The following is a 21,119-nucleotide window of genomic DNA, read 5'->3' on the forward strand; positions in this document are numbered from 1 at the left end:
TTTGACTTTTTTTATTTAAAAATTAATTTTTTATTGATTAAAACAAAGAAAAGTATTTGTTTTGCATTTTATTTCCTTGTTATTTTTTCTTCTTTACTCTAAATTCAAGAATAAAAGAAAACAAAAAACCAACCAACATTTCCTTTATAAATATACAAAGTCCACCTAACGATGCAGCGGTTTGTCGGTCCTCCCTCAGCAGCAGTAACCTGCATGATGGCTCTGTGTGACATCATCAGTGCTTCAGCTCGTTCATGCTCAGCTCTCTGAAGCATTCGTACGTTACTTTGGTCAACAGACAACATGAAGTGTTCTGATTAAAGATCGACCAAATTAAACTTCAGTTTATTTAAATTAGAAAGTTTGTCAAAAATGCGCCCATTATTGAAAAATGTGTGTTTACAAACATTAAATAAAAATAAAGTCACAAACGTCTGAATCGAAGCAGCTTCAGTAAAATTCACAAATACAAAAACGTTTTTCTCCATTTTACAGAAACTTTAAAAAAAAAAAATTTTAAACAGCAAAAACTTTTCTATATTTTAATGCACAAATCAAAGCTGCTAAGTTCGTAACTATGACAACCACAGAAAAATACACTAAAAGAAATCATAGAAATCAAACCTGATAAACAGAAAATCTCTATTTGGTCACAACTTTCACACTTTGAACAAAAAACTACATTTACACAGAAAACATCAGCTGATAAATGTGAGAAATGTAAACGTGAATAAAAATCAAATCTGCTCAGGATCACAAAGAAATCAGCTTCAGTCTGTTTTTATTGATTTCAACTGAATTCGATTTTGAAATGAAGAGATTTAGACAATCGACATCTTCAAAACTAAAAGAAAAAAGATTCATAAATAAAACAGTTCAGTGATCGATTAACAGGAATTGGAATTGATTTTATCTTCATCAATATTTAATGTAAATATATGAAAGTTGACGCGCATCCAAAAACACATTTCGACTGTAGCGTCTTGATTTTTGTTAAATATGATTTTTTTTTTCCATTTGATGTTTTAATGTTTGAAGTCTGACAAAAAAGCAACCAGCATCAGAAATAAGCTTTTTTTTTTTTTTTAGATTTTCTTTCCTGTAACTTTTATGTGAGCATGTCTCTTTATGTATTCGGTTTGTTGTATCATACCCAATAAATATACTCTGAATAACATCTTACATGCAATACTTAATTATTAATTTTAATAATGCAGTTTGAAATAAATTACAATGACCTGAGATTAATGCATTCAGTGTTTACGTGAACGTCCTGCTGATTTAATTTTTCCCAGATTCAACGATTTAACAATAATTAGTTTAAAAAGAATATTAATAAAGGACTAAACTTTAATATGTTAACTTGTAATTTCGAGCTAGTATGAAAGATTAAAAACACATTTTCACGTCACCTCCCATGTTAACCTCTGTTAGCATCCTCTTTTGAAATTCCTCAGTGCTGTCATCCTTCAGTCATCATCCTCTCAACCTTCACTGGCTTCCTCCTCCTCTTCCTCAAAGCAGGCAGGAAATGGAGACTTTGGTGGTGGCGTAGGGGACGGTGTCTGGCATGGGACAAACCCCCCCAAAACACATGAGGACGGGTTGTTATGAGTGTGAAGTCTGATTACCGACAGGACGAAAAACACTTAGTAAATATTACAGTGAAGAGTGTTCCTGTTATTAATGAAAAAAAACCTGAAAACAACTAATAAAGGTGATTATAATAAAGATGATTCAAAGAAGAGATCACTAATCAGTAAAAGTTTTCTGATGTATTCATTTAGTTAACTTTATTTTTTTATACACTTTAAATCCAAACAGAAAATTCAAAAACGTCTCCACACAGTTTAAAATGAGAATATTTCTGATGATCTCGTCATCATTAAGTTCACACTTTACTTCAGCAAAGCTCTCATATTTTAGACTTTTGTGTAATTGTAAAGTAAAAAGGTGAGAATCTGGCGCTGAAACTCACCTCTGTCCTGCAGTGAGCTGATGTACGCTTCAATGAACTCTTTCTCTCCACTATCCTTCACCTCCTCTGCCTCCCTCTGCTCCCTCCACCTCCTTCTCACACCCTCTTTCTTCTTCTCCTCTTTCTTCTTCTTCTCTTTGCTCGCAGGGTTGTCGTAGAGGCGAATGAACCTGAAGAAGAGCAGAGACAAACATTAAAAAAAGTTCTGACCCCTCTGAGCTGACTCACTTCAGGCTGCTCCTCTTCGTGAAACACCGCTGACCGTGACCTTTTGTGGCCCTCTGTGGGTCTTATGAGTCACCAAATTAATGATGAAGGCCAGTGGAAATCAAATTTACCTCTTACAGCAGACTTACTGCTGTAAATACAAAAGGTCTGAGAATGGTTCCCTGTGGAACACCTGCACTGACTTTAAGGAGTCCTGAAACATTTCTGAGGTTCTCTCTGAGCGCAGCTTTTCCACATGAATGCTGTAGTCTACTGAAGCAGCTGTTCTGATAGTAACCTTATCTGACTCCAGATGTAGTTTTAATCCACCATTGACACTCAAGGTTTTTGTTAAGCAGGACAAGTTCAAGATGGTTCGGTAATCATTAGGGATTAAGGTTACCACCTTTATGTAATGGGAACATCTGTGCAGCCTTCAAGAAATTTGGAATTTTACCCTATTTATCACTGCGCCAGTTGTTTTCTGACCAAGAAAAAAGATTTCTTGGCTTTATAAACAAACCATTTAATAACACAAATCAGATGTAGCATGAAACTACAGAGATCATACAAATCCACTATTCTTAAAATCAAAAATTCTAAAATTCACAGATCTGGTTCATTTTCTCACAGCACAAATTATGTATAAAGCAATAAATAACCTGCTTCCTGACAATATTCTAAAAATGTTTTCTAAAAGGGAACGGGGACACAATTTGAGGGGGGAATTAAATTTAAAACATCCTCGTATCCGCACAACATTAAAAGTTTTTGCATCTCTGTGTGTGGAGTGAAGCTGTGGAACAGACTAAGTAAGGATATGAAGCAAAGTCCAATTTAAGGATATGGTTTTTACAGGGAAAAGGTAGAGATTTGATAGGGTGTTCTTGTCTAATATTTTCATGTGTGTGCGGGTGCACGGGTATGTTGGTGTGTGTGTGTGTGTGTGTGTATGTATGTATGTATGTATGTGTATATATATATATATATCGTAGTGGTTAGACTACACGCCTTTGGAACAGAGGATCGCAAGTTCGATTCCTGCCTGGGGCGTCTGTATCCAGTCTGTATCCAGTAAGGGTCCTAAGGCTAGACCCCCTATGCTAAGCAAGCCTACCGCAGACATGAGCGAGACAGATAAATATGAAGGCATGCCGGCTCGGACGTCGCCCGGATCAACAAGGTCCGCGTCAGGTGTTGAGGAACCAGGGCACCCTGACGAAAAGTGGGCTACTGGAACAAGAAGGCATCGGTGGGCAAGGGACGAAAACAGGGCGTTGTTGGAATGCTACTACGCAAGTAACCCCGGCGGAAGGGGCTACATGAATAGGATGAGGGACCTATGGATTCTTCGATACCCAACATCCACAATGACGGCGAAACAACTAGTAGCTCAGTGTTCCAACATTCGAAAGAAGGGACTGCTCTCACAGCTAGAGATTGACGAGGTACAACACAAATGCTACGGCAAGGAGGAGTCAGGACGCCAGGTCAGGGGGGAGATATCATCACCCCCACCCGAGATTGGGTACATAGCCCCAAGTGTGATAGGAGAAGGATCGTTGAGTGCGAGAGGAACTGACCTGAAAAATAGGATCATGGCCAAGCTTGAAACCTGGATACCCCGTAGCCGGTTACCAAGATTACGTGAAGTACCCTCAGAAGGTCTGCTAGATGATGTTAATGCAGCACTACGGGCAATACCTACAACCACGATTACCGACACTAACAAGCTGATCTACAATACGGCAGCAGTGATCAGTGAGATGCTTGGCTACAAGTTGAACAGCCACAAGGGGCAGTACCCTCCATGGAGAAGGAGGCTAGAGGGCAAGATCAAAGTAGCACGGAGAGAGGTTAGCCAACTAACGGAGTTGCAGAAAGGTGCGACGAATAAGGTGCCTAAGAAATACAGCAAGCTGTCCATACCTGAGGCCTTGGAAACTGCCAAGCAAAGACTCACAGCCTTGGCCAGCCGCTTGAGGAGGTACACCAGAGAGATAGAAGGCAGGAGAATAAACCAGCTGTTCTCCACAGAACCAGCAAAGGTGTACTCTCAGTGGCAAGGGAACAATAAGAGAACAGCACCACCAAGGCTAGAGACGGAGCAATACTGGAAGAGCATATGGGAGAAGGATGCAACCCATAACGGCAATGCTCAGTGGCTAGAGGATCTGAGGGCAGACCACAGCGACCTCCCTGAACAGGGTCCAGTAACCATCACAGTGGCAGATATCCAAGAAAGGGTCTCCAGTATGAAGAGTTGGACAGCACCAGGGCCCGACATGGTTCACGCCTACTGGCTGAAGAAGCTAACTGCACTCCACGAGCGTCTGGCAGCACAAATGAACCAGCTGCTAGTTAACGAGAGACACCCGGAATGGCTAACCGAAGGCCGGACGGTCCTGATCCCCAAGGACCCCAAGAAGGGACCGGTCCCCTCCAACTACCGACCAATAACCTGCCTCAGTACTACATGGAAGCTCCTGTCAGGCATCATATCGGCTAAGATGAACAGGCACATGGGTCAATACATGAGCGGGACACAGAAAGGAATTGGCAAGAATACCAGAGGCGCAAAACACCAGCTACTGGTAGACAGAACAATCAGCCGAGACTGCAAGACCAGACTGACCAACCTGTGCACTGCCTGGATTGATTACAAGAAGGCCTATGACTCAATGCCCCACAGCTGGATACTGGAATGCCTAGAATTGTACAAGATCAATGGGACCCTAAGAGCCTTCATCAGGAACTCAATGGGGATGTGGCGTACAACACTAGAGGCCAACTCCAAGCCCATAGCACAAGTCACCATCAAGTGCGGGATCTACCAAGGAGATGCTCTGTCCCCACTGCTGTTCTGCATAGGCCTGAACCCCCTCAGTGAGATCATTAACAAGACTGGCTACGGATACCGACTACGGAACGGAGCAGTTGTCAGCCACCTCCTGTACATGGATGACATCAAGCTGTATGCCAAGAGTGAACGAGACATCGATTCACTGATCCACACTACCAGGCTATACAGCAATGACATTGGAATGTCGTTCGGACTGGAGAAGTGTAGTCGGATGGTAACAAAGAGAGGGAAGGTAGTCAGAACTGAGGGGATTGAACTACCAGAAGGCAACATTGCAGACATAGAGGACAGTTACAAGTACTTGGGGATCCCGCAGGCGAATGGGAACCATGAAGAGGCCGCTAGAAAAGCTGCAACCACCAAGTACCTGCAGAGGGTCAGGCAAGTCCTGAGGAGTCAGCTGAATGGTAAGAACAAGATCCGGGCCATCAACACGTACGCCCTGCCCGTGATCAGGTACCCTGCTGGGGTAATAGGCTGGCCAAAGGAGGAGATAGAAGCCACTGACATAAAGACAAGAAAGCTCCTTACCATGCATGGAGGGTTTCACCCCAAGTCCAGCACCCTGAGGCTGTACGCTAAGCGGAAGGAAGGGGGCCGGGGACTGGTGAGTGTCAGCACCACAGTCCAGGATGAGACAAGGAACATCCACGAATACATTGGGAAGATGGCCCCAACTGACCGAGTGCTCAGTGAATACCTCAGGCAGCAGAAACCCAAGAAAGAGGAGGGAGACGAGGAACCAGCATGGAAGGACAGGCCCCTGCACGGTATGTACCACCGGCAGATAGAGGAGGTGGCTGATATCCAGAAATCCTACCAGTGGCTGGACAAAGCTGGACTGAAAGACAGCACAGAGGCACTAATCATGGCAGCACAAGAACAAGCTCTGAGCACAAGATCCATAGAGGCTGGGGTCTATCACACCAGGCAAGACCCCAGGTGCAGGCTGTGTAAAGATGCCCCAGAGACAATCCAGCACATAACAGCAGGGTGCAAGATGCTAGCAGGCAAGGCATACATGGAACGCCATAACCAAGTGGCCGGCATAGTGTACAGGAACATCTGTGCCGAGTATAACCTGGAAGTCCCGAGGTCAAAATGGGAGATGCCCCCAAGGGTGGTGGAGAATGACCGAGCTAAGATCCTGTGGGACTTCCAGATACAGACGGACAAAATGGTGGTGGCTAACCAACCGGACATAGTGGTGGTAGACAAACAGAAGAAGACGGCCGTAGTGATCGATGTAGCGGTTCCGAATGACAGCAATATCAGGAAGAAGGAACACGAGAAGCTGGAGAAATACCAAGGGCTCAGAGAAGAGCTCGAGAGGATGTGGAGGGTGAAGGTAACGGTGGTCCCCGTGGTAATCGGAGCACTAGGTGCGGTGACTCCCAAGCTAGGCGAGTGGCTCCAGCAGATCCCGGGAACAACATCGGAGATCTCTGTCCAGAAGAGCGCAGTCCTGGGAACAGCTAAGATACTGCGCAGGACCCTCAAGCTCCCAGGCCTCTGGTAGAGGACCCGAGCTTGAAGGATAAACCGCCCGCAGGGGCGTGCTGGGTGTTTTATATATATATATATATATGTTGTGTATCCTTGAGGTGTTAATGGGGTTATTGAAAATGTGTATATGTGCGTATGTGTATATAAACGTATGTATGGATAGATAGAAACATATGTATATATATAAAAAAAAAAATACACATGACATAATGTAATTGCTAGATAGTGGAAAAGGGGTGGGATTAAATAAGCTTATGCTTCTTCCTGCTCCTTTTTGAACATGAACGTTATTTGGAGTTGTGGTTGCTCGTTTTCCTTTTGTTTTGCTTTGTTCATTTGTCTCTTTTAATTCTATTTTGTTGTACTTTTTCAACATGTTCAAAATAAAGATTCAATCAATCAATTAATCAAACTGAGGAGCTGGTGTGGAGGTGGGTTGCAAAGTGGTCTGCAGAGGCTGCAGCAGCTATAAGCTGGTTAAAGCTGCTGTGTGACATTTGCCACCTGGATGCGTGCTGGGTGGAAGTCTGTGTAGGTGTGGTCTGTGTACTTGATTTCGGGGTTGTTGCAGAGTTTAGTTGGGATGCAGGTGAGTTCGTCACCGCTGACAACGATCGTCGCCAGCGTGGTGATGTTGGCGAGACAGTGAGGGAGGTAATTGAAGTTGTTCTTGTGGATGAACAGGGTGACGAGCTGCTCCAGCCTGCAGAGACAAACATAAGCATTCAGACCTCAGGACGCTGACACCCTCCCCCGAAACACTCAAGAAGAGCTGCTGTCACAGCTGAAGCCCAGGTGATCTGCCTGGTGATCCACCTGGAAATAGTGACGACATCATCAGTCACCTGTCCATGTCCTGCGGCAGGTCGGTCATGCAGTTGTTGCTGAGGTCCAGCAGCTGCAGGCTCGTCATCCTCAAAGCGCAGATGGGGATCGAGACAAACCTGTTCTCCGCGATGTCCAGGTGGACCAGCTGCTTCAGGCTGCTCAGCTACAGAGAGACGACGCACAGTGACATCATCAGCACAATGTCCAGCAGGGAGCGACGTCTCTGGTTTAAAAAGAACTGATTGGATGGAGTTCTATGAGCCTCCTGCTAACTTGACCTGAGGTCTACCTTACAATATAAAGCACCTTGAGGTGACTGTTGTTGTGATTTGGCACTGTATAAATAAAGCTGAATTGAACTGAACTTGACCTCTGAACACCATCCTGATGGTCCTGAAGGACAGTTCAGCATTTTTGGGGGGCAATAGTAAATTTGACCCCTGATGGCGCTTCAGGTGTTCACTTTAATCCCATGCTCAGTTCTGCAGAGTGTCAACCTCCGGGCCTCAAGAATAGAACAATAATCAACGCTGCAGTTCCCCTAATTTCCCACCCGAGGAACCAACAGTGAGTTTGTCCCTCAGGTGCTGCCCAAACAGAAACCGGCCAACGCCTACAAACTCTGACATTCATCTTTCTCTCCTTTGATTAATCTGGACAAAGGAAACCAGCAGAGACGCCACAACGCTGCTCATCTCTTCCTTTAGTTTCAACTACTGAAAAAGAAAATAACTTTTCTTGAAGTACAAAATCTTACTAACTGTTTAACTTCTACCAAATGGTGGAGCCTTAAAAGCACATAAACAGGCAAACAACATAGTTCATCATCTTAAAGTTTTTGTGACACTGAGCTGCTGCCAGGGACTGATGATGGATGTACAGCTTGACCCTCTCACCTCAAACGGCAGCTCGGACAGGTTGTGGTTTCCCGCGAGCTCGAGTCTCTCCAGTTTCTCACAGTTCCCAAGCTCTGGAGGAACTCGGGACAGTCGGTTGTAGCTGACGTACAGCTCCCTCAGCACTGTCAGTTTACCTTAGAATACAGACGGAGGAATTATTTCGGTATCGTTTCCCATCCTCTCAGGTCGTTCAGACTCTGTTTGTGTATGACTCACCAATCTCGGGCGGCAGCTCAGTGATGGCGTTTTTGGGGATGTCCAGAACGGTGAGCTGGGTAAACAGAGCCAGGTAGTCAGGCAGTTGGCGGATCCTTGTTCTCCTCACGTGCCACTCTTTCAGGTAGGTCATCCACTGCAGCTCACGGGGAAAATCCTGCAAATGATTTTTTTTAATCACTCTGGTTTCCTGAGAGAAAGCAAACTACAACACGTTTAAACCACAAACTTTTAACCAACTTACCATCCAGCGTTCTCCCTCCAGCTGGAAGCTCAGTTTGACTTCATTGGGATCCTGCTGGACTTCCTGACACTGCTGCTGGTCTGACTCTAACAGGTATACAACAACGTCAGCAGCAACTACAGCAGAGTTTACTGTAAATTCATGTATTTAACTAAACTGAACGTGAAGAAACATCTGATAGGACACATTAGCTGGCATTAAAATACAGCCTGGCTATAGTTTTGTGTAGTACCAATTTTGTACCACCAGATGGCGCATTGACTCAGTGTAACATGCACCCGAAAACATTTGAAAGAAGCTCAAAAACTTTTTACATAATGACATTTTAAAAGGTCCTCTCAGAAAACGATGCAGCCCAACCTTCATCCCTTAAACTCTTCCTAAGATGACTAAAATTAGCAAAACTAAGCTTAACTCTGTTATTAAACAGTCCAGTGGTGGCTGATTTTGTAGTTGCATACAGTTTTCCATCTGGTGACTGTATCTGATGATTTTATGTCAGTTTTGGTGCCGTACGCCTGCCAGGACGCTGGACGACTCGTGCAGGCCTGTCCACTGTGTTTACCCGTGCACAGCTGAATGTCTGTCAAGGTCGACCTCTCCAGGTAATGATGCAGCAGGTTGAGCTCGGAGGTCTTCAGGGTCTTACAGTAGATGCGATACTGCCACTCCTGGTCGATCCTGCGCACACAGAAATGTTAACCAAGTGTGAGCAGCGCCACGCTGATGTCAGATCAAATTTCAGCTGCGTGGATGTTCCCGTTTATCCTCCAAACTTCTGACCTTTCTGCCGTCTGCAGGCCAGACTTCACTACGCTGCGTTATAAATAGTGCGCTGTGTGTTCACACGGCTGAAATCGGCCATGACTCTCACACTTTATGAGCAACAACAGTCAGCTGGGTCTGACTCAGTCAAGTTCAAATGCTTTATTTACTCAACAGACCATGGATTGGATTTCTCAGATTTAGCATTTAATCTGTTATTAGACTCAATTGACTTCTGTCAAAATGTAAAAGAACCCACCCACCACTTTAATCACACTCTAGATCTTGTTTTAACATATGGCATAGAAACTGAAGATTTAACAGTTTCCTGAAAACCCTCTCCTGTCTGATTATTTCCTGATAACATTTACATTTACAATAATTGATTACACAGCGGTGGAGACTTTATCACAGTAGATGTCTTTCTGAAAGCACTGTAACTAAGTTTAAGAATATAATCAACCCACTGTTATCATCTTCAATGCCCTGTACCAACATAGAGCAGAGCAGCTATCTGAACGCTACTCCAACAGAAGTCGATTATCTTGTTAATAATTTCACCTCCTCACTACGTACGACTCTGGATACTGTAGCTCCTGTGAAAACTAAGGTCTCTAATCAGAAGTACCTGATTCCGTGGTATAATTCTCAAACACGTAGCCTAAAGCAGATGACTCGTAATCTGGAGAGGAAATGGCGTGTCACAAATTTAGAGGATCATCATTTAGCCTGGAGAAATAGTTTGCTGCTTTATAAGAAAGCCCTCCACAAAGCCAGAACATCTTACTATTCATCACTGATTGAAGAAAATAAGAACAACCCCAGGTTTCTCTTCAGCTCTGTAGCCAGGCTGACAAACAGTCAGAGCTCTGTTGAGCCAACCATCCCTTTAACGTTAACTAGTAATGACTTCATGAACTTCTTCACAAATAAAATTTTTATCATTAGAGAAAAAATTACCAGTAATCATCCCACAGATGTAATATTATCTACAGCTACTCTTAGTACCATTGATGTTAAGTTAGACTCTTTTTCTCCAATTGATCTTTCTGAGTTAACTTCTATAATTACTTCCTCCAAACCATCAACGTGTCTTTTAGACCCCATTCCTACAAAACTGCTCAAAGAAGTCCTGCCATTAATTAATTCTTCGATCTTAAATATGATCAACCTATCTCTAATAATCGGCTATGTACCACAGGCCTTCAAGCTGGCTGTAGTTAAACCTTTACTCAAAAAGCATCTCTAGACCCAGCAGTCTTAGCTAATTATAGGCCAATCTCCAACCTTCCTTTCATATCAAACATCCTTGAAAGAGTAGTTGTCAAACAGCTAACAGATCATCTGCAGAGGTTTATTTGAAGAGTTTCAGTCAGGTTTCAGAGCTCATCACAGCACAGAAACAGCTTTAGTGAAGGTTACAAATGATCTTCTTATGGCCTCTGACAGTGGACTCATCTCTGTGCTTGTCCTGCTAGACCTCAGTGCAGCGTTCGATACTGTCGACCATAATATCCTATTAGAGCGATTAGAACATGCTGTAGGTATTACAGGTACTGTGCTGCAGTGGTTTGTATCATATCTATCTAATAGACTCCAGTTTGTGCATGTAAATAGAGAGTCCTCTTCACACACTGAGGTTAATTATGGAGTTCCACAGGGTTCAGTGCTAGGACCAATTCTGTTTACATTATACATGCTTCCCTTAGGCAGCATCATTAGAAGACAGCATACATTTACACTGCTATGCAGATGACACCCAGCTCTATCTGTCCATGAAGCCAGATAACACACACCAATGAGTTAAACTGCGGGAATGTCTTAAAGACATAAAGACCTGGATGGCCGCTAACTTAGGGCTGCTCGATTATGGCAAAAATGATAATCACGATTATTTTCACTGAAATTGAGATCTCGATTATTTGACGATATTTATTTAACCCTTTAAGACCTACCATAGAACCAAGTCCGCCAGAGCTTATATATATATATATATTTTTTTACATGCTGTAGTGCCATTTGTGGGAGCATTTCAAGTTGCTATTGTCAAGGCGCGGCTGTGTGGCAGGCAGGAGGAGGACCCAAACGCAAAACTCACAGACACGGAGATGAACTCAAAATCACAGCTTTAATGCTGGAGTGGCAGAACATAGGAAATACAAAACTAAACTGGGAAAAGTAAACTAACATACGCAGAGACACAGGGAGATCCACACAACATGAGGGACGACGTCACACTGAACAGAGGGAGACGCAGACAGAAATACACAGAGGGTTAACGAGGGAAGTGGGAACACACGGGGAACACAGGTGACACTGATAATCATAACGAGACAGGGCGGGGTGAACTGAACACTGACGGGAGAGGTGAAACAGGAAGTACAGGAGGAGAGAGAGCACGAGTAGAACACCAACGTAACAGGCAGGGGAGACATGGAATAAACACGAAAGGGGACGAGGGCTCATAAATACATAGAGGGCACACAGGGGGAAGAGAGAGCACGGGGAGAACTTAGACATAATGGGCAGACACAATAACACCATGGACAGACAGAGGGAACACAGAGAAGTGGGAGCAGGCAGGCAAAGAACAGAAACCTAACAAATGGCAAAATCACAACAGAATACACACTCGGAATGAACAAAAGCATAAGGAAACACAAAACACTGAGTCCTCAGACTCAGGGCCATGACAGTACCCCCCCCTCAAGGGCTGGCTCCAGACAGCCCAAACACAGAAAAACAAAACCAAACAGAAAACAACCCAGGGCGGGCGGCGGGGGCCCAGGACGGAGGGCTCGGAACAGAAAACAAAGAGCACAGAAAACACCGGAGCCCAAGAAAACAACCCAAAACACAGAGCAGTTCAGGGGGCCGACCGTGCGGAAGGCAACGGCGGAGACGCGGAAACAGTTCAGGAGGCCGACCGTGCGCAAGGCAACGGCGGCGACGCGGAAACAGTTCAGGAGGCCGGCCGTGCGCAAGGCTACGGCGGCGACGCGGAAACAGTTCAGGAGGCCGGCCGTGCGCAAGGCTACGGCGGCGGCGAAGGAGACGACGGAGCAGTTCAGGAGGCCGACCGCGCGGAAGGCAGCGGCGGCGGCGAAGGAGACGACGGAGCAGTTCAGGAGGCCGACCGCGCGGACGGCAGCGGCGGCCCTCCAGTCCCAGGCGTGCCGGCCATGGCCCGGTGGGCGCAGGGCCAGACGAGGCAGCTGATGAGGATGCCGGACCAGACGAGGCAGCTGATGAGGAGGCTGCCGGACCAGACGAGGCAGCTGATGAGGAGGCTGCGGCAGACGAAGGCTCTGAAGAGGAGGCTGCGGCAGACGAAGGCTCTGAAGAGGAGGCTGCGGCAGACGAAGGCTCTGAAGAGGAGGCTGCGGCAGACGAAGGCTCTGAAGAGGAGGCTGCGGCAGACGAAGGCTCTGAAGAGGAGGCTGCGGCAGACGAAGACTCGGAGGCCGGGCCAGGCGAGGTTGCAGAGGCTGAGGCCGGGCCAGGCGAGGTTGCAGAGGCTGAGGCCGGGCCAGGCGAGGTTGCAGAGGCTGAGGCCGGGCCAGGCGAGGTTGCAGAGGCTGAGGCCGGGCCAGGCGAGGTTGCAGAGGCTGAGGCCGGGCCAGGCGTAGCAGAAGCACAGGCGGATGTAGCCGGGCCAGGTGATGACGAGGCGGTCGCAGATGGCGGCTGGACAGGCTCCTCGGGCCCTCCAGCTGATGCGGCGTGAGGCTGAACGGGCCCCTCGGACCCTCCAGCGAAGACAGGAGGCTGAACGGGCCCCTCGGACCCTCCAGCGGAGACAGGAGGCTGAACGGGCCCCTCGGACCCTCCAGCGGAGACAGGAGGCTGAACGGGCCCCTCGGACCCTCCAGCGGAGACAGGAGGCTGAACGGGCCTCTCGGACCCTCCAGCGGAGACAGGAGGCTGAACGGGCCTCTCGGACCCTCCAGCGGAGACAGGGAGGTGCTGGCCGGGCTCACTGGAACCCCCAGCGGACGAGGTAGATGGCGGCGTGGGAGCCGCGGAGTCCTGGATGAGCTCATCCGAGCTTCCAGCAGGAGCTGAAGTAGAGCCAGAGAGGATTGGGACCCCGGGCTCAATGTTAAGCTGGCTAGAAAACCGCACTGCTACGGGGAACTGGGCCAAAGGTTCAGGTGCGAGCTGAGCTGCTGGACACACGGGGACCTGAGCTGCTGGACACACGGGGACCTGAGCTGCTGGACACACGGGGACCTGAGCTGCTGGACACACGGGGACCTGAGCTGCTAACGGTGGAGAAGTAAATGACTGCACAGGGGACTGAACTGATGTCTGTAGTAACGGTGGTGGTGAGAGTGGAGTAGGTGGTGGAGTTAATGACTTCATAGGGGAATGAACTAGAGGTAGTGACGGTTGTGGTGCTGGTGGTTGAGCGGGTGACTGTGCTAAAGGAGGCTGCACTGGGGACAGCAGGGCTGCAGGAGACTGCACTGGGGACACTGGAGGCTGCACTGGGGACACTGGAGGCTGCACTGGGGACACTGGAGGCTGCACTGGGGACACTGGAGGCTGCACTGGGGAAAGCAGAGCTGCAGGTGACTGCGCTAGAGACTGCAGTGATGGTTGTAGTGGAGGTGTGACGGGTGGAGGAGTGGCTGAAGTGGCTGCGGGTCGGGCGGCTAACGGCTCAGCTACAGAGTGTATTAATGGCAGGGTTATGGGTCGAATGACTGACTGAGGGGCATCCTGTGCAGCTGAGTGCAATGATGGGTGTGGGAGCGGATGTAGGACAGGTGGCAGTGTCAGTTCCCCTGGGCCTACAACGCAGTTGAAAGGTGCAGGCACCTGCTGGACACCAGTCGCTCCCACCTGAGGAGTAGGTACAGGTGCAGAGACTGGCTGGGTCCTGGCGGGCCCCACCTCAGCGGTTGGCACAGATTTCGGCAGGGACTGGGCGGCTGCTGTCCCCACCCGAGGAGCCGATACGGGTGCAGGGACCAGCAGAGCCTCAGTTGACCCGGAAACCGGAACAGGGACCAGCTGGGCGCCAGCCCCCCTCACGTCAGAATGGACAATCCCCGGGGGTGATGGCTCAGAAGCAACGAGCTGGGGTCGAGCTATCACAGGAACATTTACGGTCTTGGATTTTACTGTTTTACCATCTAAGGGGGCAGGTAGTAAAGCCCCAGGGGTGAGCTTAACTGCAAAACAATCATCCTCAGCAGACACACAGGTAAAGGGCACAGAGACAGGTGTCTCTAACTCAGGAAATGCTGACTTCGAGTTTTTAGACCTAGGAAACACTAGCGAAGGACGATCTTTCTCGAACATGAGTCCAAACGTAGGAGAAACTGTCTCTGAGTTGACCCTCCGGGCAGTACAATGGTTCATAAGAAGTTCGGGTTCAGATTCAACGTTTACAGACCGTGAGCCTTTAGCGTCTACGGCAAGAGTCACAGAGTTTGCATTCCTGCATTCAGAGTAGTGAGAACTAGCCTCAGAGTGAACAGAGAAAGTGTCTTTGTCACTCACCCCAGCCGGCTGCCCAGTAGTCCCGGAATCCGACTGAGGAGAGGACCGGCGACGGCGTCTCCTCCTTAATGAGGGAACGGAGGTGACGGGGAAAACCGGTGATGATGCGGGGGTGACGGTCTCCTCTTCATCATCCGACCACATCGCTGCTAGGAGAGCAGCGGGAGAGCGACGGTCAGAGCTGAGAGGGGATGGAGAAGGGCTCTGCGGCAGCGGCGCCAAAAAACCCTCTCGTTTTAGCAGCTGCTGTTGCGACACCGAGAGCCCCGTCTGCTGCTGCGGTACCGTCGCGGCGAGCTTAGTTTGCTGCTGCTGCGGCGGCTGATGGGCGGAGATCTCCGTCTGCAGTCGCTGTGGCGTGGAATCCCGGGAACGGACATTGTCCGCCAGCTCACGGGCTTGTAATGCCTCCTTAGCTCGGCTCAATTCGTCGATAAAGCCTTCATAGCAGGTGAGCTGCTGAAGGAAAGGGTTTCCCTCGATTATTGCCTTTATGGCGTTAAGTCCGACGGAAATTGTCCGTGAGTCCGAGGCGTGGGTTATTCGTTGCACCAGACTCTGTACACGGAGAATATCTCCCTCACGGGCGGAGCCTGCTGGGTCCATTTCGTGGTGACGTCGTACTGTCAAGGCGCGGCTGTGTGGCAGGCAGGAGGAGGACCCAAACGCAAAACTCACAGACACGGAGATGAACTCAAAATCACAGCTTTAATGCTGGAGTGGCAGAACATAGGAAATACAAAACTAAACTGGGAAAAGTAAACTAACATACGCAGAGACACAGGGAGATCCACACAACATGAGGGACGACGTCACACTGAACAGAGGGAGACGCAGACAGAAATACACAGAGGGTTAACGAGGGAAGTGGGAACACACGGGGAACACAGGTGACACTGATAATCATAACGAGACAGGGCGGGGTGAACTGAACACTGACGGGAGAGGTGAAACAGGAAGTACAGGAGGAGAGAGAGCACGAGTAGAACACCAACGTAACAGGCAGGGGAGACATGGAATAAACACGAAAGGGGACGAGGGCTCATAAATACATAGAGGGCACACAGGGGGAAGAGAGAGCACGGGGAGAACTTAGACATAATGGGCAGACACAATAACACCATGGACAGACAGAGGGAACACAGAGAAGTGGGAGCAGGCAGGCAAAGAACAGAAACCTAACAAATGGCAAAATCACAACAGAATACACACTCGGAATGAACAAAAGCATAAGGAAACACAAAACACTGAGTCCTCAGACTCAGGGCCATGACAGCTATACATCAATACAACTGTTATAGCCCATATTTTAATACTATGTATGCATTAAGTCCATAGTAATTACATAAATTGCAAAAAAGTGCAATAAACTACAAAAAAATTGAAAATCGCTTTTGTTTTTTTTGCATATATTTCTACTTGGAGAAATTTAAGAGGCTTATCCCTCAAAACTTTAAATACAAAAAAGTTGCAAAAAATAGTTTACAACAACAGGAAATTTATTTTGAGTGTCTTCATAGTTTTATTTTGGAGATACAGCAATTTTTATATACTGCAGCAAAAACAAAAAAAACAATCCCATGATGCAAATTTGCAAAGAAAACAGCAGGTGCATCAAAATAAACTATTTCCAGCAGTGCAATTCGAGTTCTAAGCATCCCAGCAACTATTCAGAAAAGTCAGACATGACTTATAAAAACACCAGTATAGGCTTTTAAGGCCTACAAGTAAAAAACTACATTTTCCGCGAAAATGACGTCACTTCCGGTTTCGGCCAGAAAATGGCGGACATGCGATAGTTCGCGTTGACGTCTTTTTCAATGTGGGAAGTGTTATGAACAGCTGATCGATCGGCAAAGCGTGTTTCTGGAATATTATGTTTTTGTTCCTGCAAGCCCTTTTTATGCAATTTTTGCAAAGCTTTATGTGGAAGGAAACCGTGACTGAGGACAAGCTGATGGCATAAGATGTAAGTACAACTCCTCCGGTTTCATATGCAAAACAAACTATTGCGCTAGCTTACACGGTTCAGGTTCTACAGGGATTTAAAGGGTTAACAATAACAATGTGTTGAATAATGACTTTAAAAAATAATATAAAACAGTGTGCAAATACTGATAACAGTGCAAATGTTTGCAATATAAGAAATAAATGAAAAATGTAAACATCTGTGTTTAGTGAACTTTGCAGTGTTGCTCTGTGGTGCAGCTACACTGTAACAAAGTTTACACACTGTGTCTACTTGATCCACGTCTGACTGAACCCATAATGTTTCCACACCACTGAAGTTTTTTTACCTCTCTTTTCAACCAACAGCAGTCACTCTCCTCTCCAAATAACTTCTGCTTAGCTTTCCGAGCTTCCCTTGGGTCCTCTTAATTGTTGTGACACGTGTTCGAAATGCAGAGAGATGCGCTCGATTTGCCACACGGAGTAGCGCGAGAGTAAAGCTTGAGGGAGGGGCTAATAATCGGCTCAGTCATTTTTAATGATCATTGAAAGCCCAGATCGTAATCGTGATTAAAATTCGATTAATTGAGCAGCCCTACGCTAACTTTCTGCTTCTTAATTCAGATCAAACTGAGGTTATTGTACTCGGCCCTGAAAAGCTTAGAAATATGGTATCTAAGCAGATTCTTACTCTGGATGGCATTACCTTGGCCTCCAGTAACACTGTGAGGAACCTTGGAGTCATTTTTGACCAGGACATGTCCTTCAACGCACATATTAAACAAATATGTAAGACTGCTTTCTTCCATTTGTGCAACATCTCTAAAATTAGAAATATCCTGTCTCAGAGTGACGCTGAAAAACTAGTTCATGCATTTATTACTTCCAGGCTGGACGACTGTAATTCATTATTATCAGGAAGTCATAAAAACTCACTGAAAAGCCTTCAGCTAATCCAAAATGCTGCAGCAAGAGTCCTGACAGGGACTAGAAAGAGAGAGCAGATTTCTCCTGTTTTGGCTTCCTGTTAAATCCAGAATTCAAAATCCTGCTCCTCACATACAAGGTATGTGAGGCATTCACTATCTCTACTTTCAAGATTAGGCTTCAAACTTTCCTTTTTGCTAAAGCATATAGTTAGGGCTGGACCAGGTGACCCTGAATCCTCCCTTAGTTATGCTCCAATAGACGTAGGCTGCCGGGGGATTCCCATGATGCATTGAGTTTTTCCTTTCCAGTCACCTTTCTCACTCACTATGTATTAACAGACCTCTCTGCATTGAATCATATCTGTTATTAACCTCTGTCTCTCTTCCGCAGCATGTCTTTTATCCTGTCTTCCTTCTCTCACCCCAACCAATCACAGCAGATGGCCCCGCCCCTCCCTGAGCCTGGTTCTGCTGGAGGTTTCTTCCTGTTAAAAGGGAGTTTTTCTTTCCCACTGTCGCCAAAGTGCTGCTCATAGGGGGTCATATGATTGTTGGGTTTTTCTCTTTATCTATGAAGCGCCTTGAGGCGACTTTTGTTGTGATTTGGCGCTATATAAATAAAATTGAATTGAATTGGTTCGGTTGAGCAGAGTTTGATTCACAACAGGCTACAAAATCCAACGCTATCATGACATCATCACCTGGAAATCCTGGCATATTTGGATAAAAACACTTATGGGACACAAAGGTGCTGATGTCAGCTTGACCAAAGGCGGGACCTCCACCAGAACGGCATCGCTGGAGATACTGGCTGCTCGATATGTTACCGTAGCGTTAGAAGATCAAATTCTGAGGAAGTCTAACTCTGCTGGCGGAGCTCTGGAGATGGTGAAAAACCAAACTGCACTTCACAAACCTGCAGACTGGGTCCTGACACAGACTCTCAGTAAAGAGCCCGTCATGAACATTAATGAATGACAGTTATGTTTTGACCTGATCAGAGAGTTCTGTCTCATCTATTGCAGCTGTTTGTGAGCCGGTCGTGGTCCAGAACAAAAAGCACACCTGACACCTGGCTGGTTTAAGGTGGGCAGGCAGACTTAAAACTACAAATGCGGGCCAAATGTTCTTCATCAGTTCTGTGGGTTTTTGCGTCTTACCTGGTGAGGGCGCTCTGCTCGATCCTCTCCTTCTCCTTCTTCTGCCTCTCTCTGTGCTTCTTCACTCGGACCTCCCACATCCCTCTGATCAGAGAGAGATCGTAGACCGGGACGTCCAGCTTCCTCTCCGGACCCATCTCTGCTGCTGAGGAGGAGGAAGAGACCAGGATCATTATCTGAACATATCCGGCTTTAAGTTTAAACAGATTTACCCAGAAAAGTTTTCTGTAAAAACCTAAAGCTGACTAATGAGCCACGTTTTCTTCTTTGCCTCTTTATTCAGCTCATCTCTACGCTGATAACAACATCTGAAAGGTTAAAGAGCATCTCTGAAAAAGGAAGCTGAACATCGCGGGAAAGTGAAGTCTAGAGCATTTACAGAAACTCTCAAACAGGACCCGGCAGTTTAAATATAGACTCTGAAGTAAAACTACCCAGAGTACATCCACACTGAGCTCTTTGTCTGGAGCTCAAGGCTCACGTCTGTTTCTTCTTTGTTAAAAATGATCAGCTATCATTCAACCATGAAAGCTGCAATTAAGTTGTAAACCAGTCTGATCTTTAAATATAAAAGTACTGATGTTTATGAAATGACGCCATCCCGACGACACAGGAGGGAAAATTCTAGAAAGACATCAACAAGTCTGAAAGATGTAAAAAAAAAATTTTTAAAAACTGAACCGTTTTTGAGGGAATTTACCTTTTTTAAGTTTAAACGCGCAGTTTGGACTGAACCACCTGAAACCTCTAAACAAAGTGAGACAGGAATGGTTCAGTCTGAGAGACAAAGGGCTCTCCTCCACATGTTCACCACCTCAGAGCTGCTGGTCTGACTGAAGACACTTCCTGTTCCTGTGTGGATCGTACCGTCTGTAAACGCAGAGCAGCCGAGGCTGAGAAACTAACGTGCTCTTACCTAAGAGTCCTGCTCCAGACCGGCTGTCCGCTCAGTGACCAGCTTGTTTACTGACACACACACAAACACACACACACACACACACACACACACACACACACACACACACACACACACGTGATATGATCGTGTGTGTGACTCAACAAGCTATTTTTACCAGCTGAGATATGACTCCTGCTGTGTCACATGACACTTATACATGAGTATTTATGTTTATGTTCATTATAAGCATAAAACCTGCAGTTCCTCTAACGTCCAGCAGAGGCAGCAGAAAGAAACAAACTCTTTGGTCTGTAGAAAAACTGGTTAAACTGGCTTAAAGTTTGCATCATTGGGGGCGTGGCCTCTTTGACTGACAGGTGGTAGCTCTCTGCTCAGCTTCACCTGAACTGGACCATGTTTGTGCTGTTACTAATAACACGTCTGCTGTGAGGTCGCTGTACTAACATACCGTCCAACAAGGCGACAGCTTTACTGAGTCAAATTTGAGGATTTTGATTGGATGCTACTGAACACTGATCAGGAAGTATCTGTGTGAGGTCATCATCTCAGCATGTGAACTTTTTAATCTGACAGTGAAAGTGTAGTAAAGGAGGGTTCAAACGAAGGGGAATGTAAGTATGCCGTAACAAAAGTAAAACTCTGACAGATAATTCTGCTTTATTAAGGGAGGAAGCTGAAGGTAATACATGTTGTGGCTCGTGAAAAAGCAACACTGACAGAAATGTGAAATGATAAAAAAAGATGTATTCCCGCAGTGCCTTTCAATTCAGTTCAATTTTATTTATATAGCGCCAAATCACAACAGCAGTCGCCTCAAGGCGCTTTATATTGTACAGTAGACCCTACAATAATAGATACAGAGAAAAACCCAACAGTCATATGACCCCCTATGAGCAGCACTTTGGCGACAGTGGGAAGGAAAAACTCCCTTTTAACAGGAAGAAACCTCCAACAGATCCAGGCTCAGGGAGGGCGGGGCCATCTGTTGCGACCGGTTGGGGTGAAAGAAGGAAGACAGGATAAAGACTAGGGATGGGTACCGGTATGGCACCGGTTCTGGCATAAACAGTAGTAACCAGACCGAAAAACAGCGCACATTTCGGTGCTTTTTTCCCCCCCTGAGATGTCACACACTTTGGATTCT

At 46.5% G+C, this 21,119-nt stretch overlaps 1 protein-coding gene across 2 annotated transcripts; it reads right to left on the reverse strand.

The window, feature by feature from the left end:
• Positions 1 to 27: 27 nt before the first annotated feature.
• On the reverse strand, positions 28 to 20,049 carry lrrc2 (leucine rich repeat containing 2). 2 transcript variants are annotated; one of them, XM_085295689.1, is made up of 10 exons: positions 19,973 to 20,049; positions 19,057 to 19,201; positions 9,307 to 9,422; positions 8,742 to 8,827; positions 8,498 to 8,654; positions 8,279 to 8,415; positions 7,400 to 7,545; positions 7,105 to 7,257; positions 1,979 to 2,148; positions 28 to 1,565 (listed from the first exon to the last, which is right to left on the reverse strand). In XM_085295689.1, exons 2-10 carry the CDS (start codon positions 19,191 to 19,193, stop codon positions 1,516 to 1,518), a joined length of 1,152 nt encoding a protein of 383 aa, XP_085151815.1. In that variant the 5' UTR covers positions 19,194 to 19,201; positions 19,973 to 20,049; the 3' UTR covers positions 28 to 1,515. The 2 variants fall into 2 exon arrangements, with proteins under 2 accessions (XP_085151815.1, XP_085151814.1); XM_085295688.1 differs by having other exon boundaries at positions 19,757 to 19,982.
• Positions 20,050 to 21,119: the final 1,070 nt, after the last annotated feature.

Source organism: Mchenga conophoros, linkage group LG12 (genome assembly GCF_057382185.1).
Source record: "Mchenga conophoros isolate Kocher_MC1m ecotype Shallow Benthic linkage group LG12, M_conophoros_male_GT1.1, whole genome shotgun sequence".
In the NCBI taxonomy this organism is placed as follows: domain Eukaryota; kingdom Metazoa; phylum Chordata; class Actinopteri; order Cichliformes; family Cichlidae; genus Mchenga; species Mchenga conophoros.

Bases quoted from the DNA above. Each gene is read 5' to 3' on its own strand.
- lrrc2 (XM_085295689.1), bottom strand. From the start codon at position 19,193: ATGGGTCCGGAGAGGAAGCTGGACGTCCCGGTCTACGATCTCTCTCTG. The intron at 8,828-9,306 runs GTAAACACAGTG...TATACCTGTTAG, and splicing joins AGACATTCAGCTGTGCACGG to AGTCAGACCAGCAGCAGTGT. The intron at 8,655-8,741 runs GTAAGTTGGTTA...AATCATTTGCAG, and splicing joins TGGAGGGAGAACGCTGGATG to GATTTTCCCCGTGAGCTGCA.